Raw genomic sequence first — 6,568 nt, 5'->3', positions numbered from 1 at the left:
AAAATAGAAAGAGGTGTTACCCCTCCCTTTTGAGCGTAACATCAATCATGCCCTAACAGAGCAATTTTTCATCTTCTTCTTCTCTAGCGTACTCCCATTGTACTCTGATTCCATTCCTGTAACGACATTAGAGAAGGAGGTTGCTGCTTCTCCAACGGACCGTTTAGAGGCGTACTCTGTCACACTTAAAGGCTCTATGAAGTAATACTTTTATGAACTAAGTCATTCAATGATTGTAACCTCTAAGTTATAAGAGTTGTTCGTTCAATGTGAAAAAATTAGTTCTATTGTTGTGGTTATTTCTGATAGGGTTTGGATTTGTGGTAACTTTATCATATTCTTGTTCCTCTATTTAAGCTGTATAATTTTTTATAGTTCAAATATTGTGGTAATTATTATTCTTGAAACCAAATTGACAGTGAAGTTAGGTACCATGATGGTTAGGATTTGAGTAACTTGGAATTTGTAAGATTGCCACTAATGGTGGATTTTATTGGAGGCATCTCTGGGTGTCAGAACCCAACCACAGGTAAAATATAAATTTGTTAAATTGTTTAAACATTTTTTAAGCTACTAAGTTTACTTACATTAATGTCTAATTTAAATTATAAGCCACTACCACATTGAATTTATCTCCTAATATGCCGCATACACCGCGCAAGTGCCACCACCAATTAGGCCACCAACCACAAAAATAAAGAGAACAAAGAGATCCACCAAAAGGCCTCCTCCATCACAAGTTCATACCCCTGTGCCTCAGGCTCCAACTTTAAACACTCTTTAGCAGCCATCCAATGCATCTGTTAGGCCACCCACGGTGTCCCCACATACAATGCAAGGAGCCAATGCAGGCGCAACTTCTAGGTTCTCACAGTTTATGCCAATACCAAGATTGCACCTTACACCAACATGGCCAGTTCTTGGATTCTGACCACCCAAACCATTTATTACTATGCAAGGCACAGCCTATGGATTATCCAATGGGAGCAGCAACTCAACACCAAATTAAAAAAAATTAACAGTCTTTATATTTTTTGGAATCTATATGTATATAATTTAGCTCAAAACTTTACTGCTAAGGATCAGTTATGTTTACTATTTTTATTTTGGATTATTATGTCATGTTCGTATGCTATATACACTACTTAAACAGTTATTGATGTTCCTTTTTAGAACCTTATGAATGCTTGAGTGCTTAAATTGACCCTAAATGGTACTGAGTACACGTATGCCTACCAATACATGTAATCGTCAATGTAAACAGTCGACGTATGTCACTCTGCTAAGGTTGCATCAGACTTGGCTATTTTTGACAAACGGAACAAATTAATTGTGGGTATCTGAGGAGTTTTGATCTTCCATTATTATTTTTGTTAGCGAATCAATCTTTCATGGTTATTTTTGGTGGCTTTTTCTTTTTTGATAATAAAAAACATGAGTTTTTTTTTGTTATTTTTGCGAAACAAAAAATGAAAGATATATTCACAACAAGCATCCAAAAATATAATAAGCCGAAATAAAAAAATGTGTATGTCAAAAGAGCAAAACATGCATGAATAACAAAAAAACCCCAATACCATAATTATCATCCTTCACAACACAGTAATCCATGCAATTAAACCACATGCTTGCTACAAAATTTGCATTCTCTACGTTTTCGCAGATATCCCAGCAAATACTATCCACACGTACCCAAATAACTTTAACACACGTCAAACTCTAATTACACCACGTCTCTTCAGCACCAGCTGAAAAAAAAGGTCTTAGGCACCGTAGGACTGCCCTTAAATTAAAAGTTAAACAATTGTGTCGTATGTGAGAAATATATTCGAATTGAAAAAACTAAAAAGCACAGGCCATAGCCCATAAGCAGTGAGACCCACCAGTGGTAGTTTCAGACTTTCAGTCGTCTCCGTTATCTCATGCTGTTTATCCTCCGAGTCCCGCTACCCATTCTGTTAGGTCACTCCTTTCTCTCTTTTCCCAATTTCTCCGTTGAATTCTCAAATTTCTAATCTCTCTCTCTCAGGCGATGAAGGGCGTTGGTTCGCACAGCAACGATTGGGCATACTATCCCTCACCCTCTTCAAATCTATCTGCTTTTGCGGCCCCCTTTAGCGTCAATCGATTCTCTCCAAACGACGTCGTTTCGGCCCTGCCGTTTCCCGATTCTGCTGAATCCGCTCTTCAACCCCGATCCTACGGCTACGATTTCTTCTCCAACCCTATCAGAGAATTGGATTCCGCGCCTCCTCCTTCAAAACCTTATGGCTATTCCGTTGTTGATTCCTCTTCCAGTGTTCGATTGCCTCAATTTAAGTCTCTAGGTCTGGCTACTATGGACTCATTCTCTTATGATCAGTGTTCTTCCAATAATGGTGGAGAACCGAGCCATGTTGATTCTCAATTTTACTATTCTTCGTATGTTCCATCCCCAATTCATGATCCAGCTCCTTCTGTTGTACCTAATCATTGGCCTGCGTTATCATCCGGGTTTGCTTCCTTGGATGGCTCCACTATTGCTGATTTTGCTAAGAATTCACCTGAAGTAGGGTTTATTGGTCCAAGTGCTGGACTGTGGAATCAGTTTGCAGAGTTAAACCATGGTAAGGGAATGCATGTGGGTGTTGGGACCAGTTTCTCCGCAAATCAAACAAACGTTGCTGGTTCTGCTGTTGAAGAAAGGATGAACCAAGGTTTTCTTTTTTTTTTTTTGGCCTTATATATTGTTGGTGTTGTCCAAGTTGTTATGCTCATTGTAGTTGTGTTCTATTGCTTACTTAAATGGTTGTGTGAGAAACTTTATGCAGGATAAGAACGAAATTAACGTTCCGAATTTCAAATGAAGATTTTTTTTCCCCCAATGTTTGAAATTTGTGTGGTGCCCTGTGAGGAATTATTTGTTTTAATGCAGGATGTCAAGATTATCGTGAAAACAAATTATTTATTTTAATGCAGGAGGTCAAGAAGGGACAGACTCTGTTAATGGCAAAGTTGCACAAACTACTGGTTGGGAAAAACAGAGCTTTCCTGCTGCAAGTGCTGATCATTTGGGTGGTAAATCTTGTTTGTGGGGAAGCTTCAAACCCATGCCAGTTGAGGTTTCAGGTACATCTGTTATGGGATCCACTTCATTACCTCTAGAAACACATGGTGAGGCTCCTGTGAAAGCTGGTGATTCAGGGAACTTGTCACGTGTTAGTTCTTATGACAAATTTTCCAGGCAGCGTTGTGATAGGCCATTACGAGTTGATACAACATCTTCGTCACCTATACCAGGGCTGGTCATGGATTTGAAAATGAACAATGATCCTACAGATGGAGACCTTGGAAACAATAATTTATATAAGGTAATGGAGGCTGATCAAGGACTTAGTTCTGGAACTTCAGGTGGCTTTGATTTAAGTCATCTCCGCCTGCATCTAGAAAGAAATGAACCATTCTCATCAAACAATGCTATGGACAAGATCGATCCAAGGAATGTTGTGGACTATATATTTAAAGAGACAAATGGAGTTCAAGATTCTCATGTGGATTTGGATAAATTGAGCTTGAGACTCAGTGCTAATCGGGATGTCAATTCCATTGAGAAATCTTTTGGCAGTGCAGATCGATGCAATCCTGCTGTAGACTCACCTTGCTGGAAGGGCGCCCCTTCCGGTTACTTTTCTTGTTATGAAACTTCTGAGACCAAGCCTTTGGAATATGTGCAGAAAACTGAGAAGTTCTCTGGTTATGTTATTCAAGAGCCTCAGAATTGTTTGCTTGACACCGACAATAATGTGAAAAGATCAAGTAAAATTTCAAACAACAATCATGATCTAAATGATTTTGTCCATCAAGAAGATATAGATCTAAGGAAAATTCCGGCATTCAATTTTAAATATCCAAATTGCAATTCTTATAATGCAACGCGTAATACCTCTCTTCAGTCTGAGCCAAGCTGTAATTCTGAGGTTAAATACCTGAATGGCGTTACTGAAGTGAAGGAAAAAAATGTCCCACCAGTCAAGCCAATTCATCATCGTGATTCTAGAACCTCTTGGATAGATCATTCTCTTGTAGATGAAAACAAACTGCTGTATCATAAACCAGAGACTGATGGTGCTAATGCTGGAAACAATATGAATGAAACTGATGTGAGTGCTGGGAGCAATGTGAATGATGATTTGAAATGTGGTATATTTCAGATCCCAGAAAATACCTTGTCATCTACTACTGTAGTAGATGCATCTAAATCACTTGAAAAGTCTGCTGAGAAAGTATCAAGTCCAAAATTAAATGTCCAAACGCTGGTTGATACGATGCACAATATGTCAGAATTGCTTCTTTTTCATTGCTTGAATGATGCCTGTGAATTGAAAGAACAAGATTTCAGCGTACTAAAAGTTGTGATCAGTAATCTCAATGCATGTTCTTTAAAGAATGCTGAAAAAATTACCCCTTTGCAAGAATTTCCTTCACCACATCCCGGAACTTCCAGGCATGCCAGAGAATCATGCAAGATTCAACAGGTATATTCTTATCTCTTCAATTTATTCAATATATATAGCATCTCTCAGGAAAGGTTAATACAACATATGTCTAGCTATTGCTGATATGCTGTTTGTTTTAATTGGTTTTGAGTTCCATGAGGCAGTGTTGTACGCCAGTTAAATTAGTACTATATTACATAACTTGTATGTTTTCCATCTGTATTCTTAGAATGCAAGTTTTGTGAAGCACCAAGTAACCCAATTAGTACCAGAGATTCCTAAGGTTGAGCTTGAGAATCCACTTGTTGAAGAGGCAAAAAACCTGCATATCAAATCTGGAAAATTAGTCCAACAACTTTCAAGGTCCATTTCTCCAAGGGGTGATGCAGAAATGAAAAAAGAAGATGAAATGACTAAGGTGCTTTAATATCTCATTTATTCTTCCTGTTTATCCTTTCAGATGTCCTTACGACTAAAGGGGTGAAAATTAATTGTTGCATACTTTTGCTTTATAGGCTTTAAAGAAGATTCTTAGCGAGAATCTGCATGATGATGATGATGATGATGAAGTGGAGTCTCAAACTGCAGTGCTATATAAGAATCTATGGCTTGAAGCTGAAGCTTCGTTGTGTTCCATTCATTATAAAGCTCGCTACAATCAAATGAAGAATGAAATCAAGAGGCTCAAGCAAAAAGGTTGACTGTGTTGTTTTTGGTATATCAAATGGGTCATTTGTTACTATACAGTACTAGATAAAATAGTATTTCAACAAATGATATGTTCCTTTATTTTTTTATTTTTATAAAAATTTACATCATGTTTTTGTATCCCTTTTTATGTTGCAGACGTGGGAGATCAATCTAATATAAGCCAAAGTTTTGCAACACACATTGATGCAGATGCAAATGCAAAGAATATGCCTGCTTCAAAATCTTCTATTGACATGAACAAGCCTAATCCATTGACACCTGAGGGAAATACTAGTCAAAACCTGGATAGTCTTGTCCAGAATTCTAATCTTTCTAGCACAAAGAAAGATGTTGGGAATGGTGAAGCTTCTGTTTTGGCTAGATTTCACATTCTGAGAACTCGAGGCGACAATTCTCCATCCAAAGGAAAAGATGTTCAAACCCATATTAATTTTAGCCAAGAATCTCCTCTTCTAAGCAAAATGAAGGTGGATGATCATGAGGCATCTGTCATGGCAAGATTTCATATTCTTAAATCCCGTGTCGAAGATTTGAGTTCATCTTCAAAAGACACACTGTTAGATGGATTTGCTGACAAAGGAATGGATAACACAATACTTGACGCAAAGGCATCAGGAGTTAAGAGTTTAGATGTCCATGTAAATCCTTCCATTGTGTATCTCAGTTCTTACAGTGCTGTTGACAAGTCAATTCCAAAGGAGCTTCAACTCGATTTGGAGGACAGTGAAGAAATTCAGCCTTGCGAGAACCACAAGTTTGACTACAACAATCAGCATCCTGCCGATGGCTTAGCATCGGAATGGGAACATGTTTCTAGACTGGAAGGATGTTGAGGGGAGGAGCTTGTAATAATAACGTTTTCAAGAAATGGATTCATCAGTGAATGACCGAATTTAATTTCTGTATTAGTTATGTTTGAGACATACATTTGCAGAATTTGATCTTATTTATGTTTTTTTCATGTATGTATATAAGTTTGGTTTCTTATGTGTCTGTTCTACGTTCATGGAACAGGTTGGGTGACCGTATTGTCAATGTGTTCACTCAACATTTCATGCCTTGTTCTCACATTTGTTAATTTGTCCATGTGATGCCAGTAGATTCAATAGAGATTATTCAAGTCAAGGTGTTTGAAACCTTAAAATTGATAGAAGTTAATTATTCTTACTAATGAACAAGATTAATTAAAGAAAAAGACAAAAAGTACATAAGGTAGACTTTTCTTTCTTTTTTTTTGTTTTTTTGTTTTTTTGTTTTTTTTGTTTTTTGGGTCATAAGGGAGACGTAAGACGTGAGTATATTTTAACAAAACTAGTACGCGTTCACTCAATTATTTAATTCACTTGCGTGATTCCTTTGAAGTCCTATTGTTAGCAATAGCA

General features: G+C 37.4%; 1 protein-coding gene across 1 annotated transcript; it reads left to right on the top strand.

Moving 5' to 3' along the window:
* Window positions 1,819-6,306, top strand: LOC107622773. Its single transcript, XM_016324795.2, has 6 exons — window positions 1,819-1,957; window positions 2,030-2,696; window positions 2,959-4,514; window positions 4,705-4,893; window positions 4,991-5,171; window positions 5,322-6,306. The coding sequence occupies exons 2-6, from the start codon at window positions 2,033-2,035 to the stop codon at window positions 6,017-6,019; spliced, it is 3,288 nt and encodes a 1,095-aa protein (XP_016180281.1). The 5' UTR covers window positions 1,819-1,957; window positions 2,030-2,032; the 3' UTR covers window positions 6,020-6,306.

Source organism: Arachis ipaensis, chromosome B10, assembly GCF_000816755.2.
Source record: "Arachis ipaensis cultivar K30076 chromosome B10, Araip1.1, whole genome shotgun sequence".
NCBI classification, from domain to species: domain Eukaryota; kingdom Viridiplantae; phylum Streptophyta; class Magnoliopsida; order Fabales; family Fabaceae; genus Arachis; species Arachis ipaensis.
Note: the sequence above shows the minus strand (reverse complement) of the source record. Positions and strands in the feature narration are given on the sequence as shown.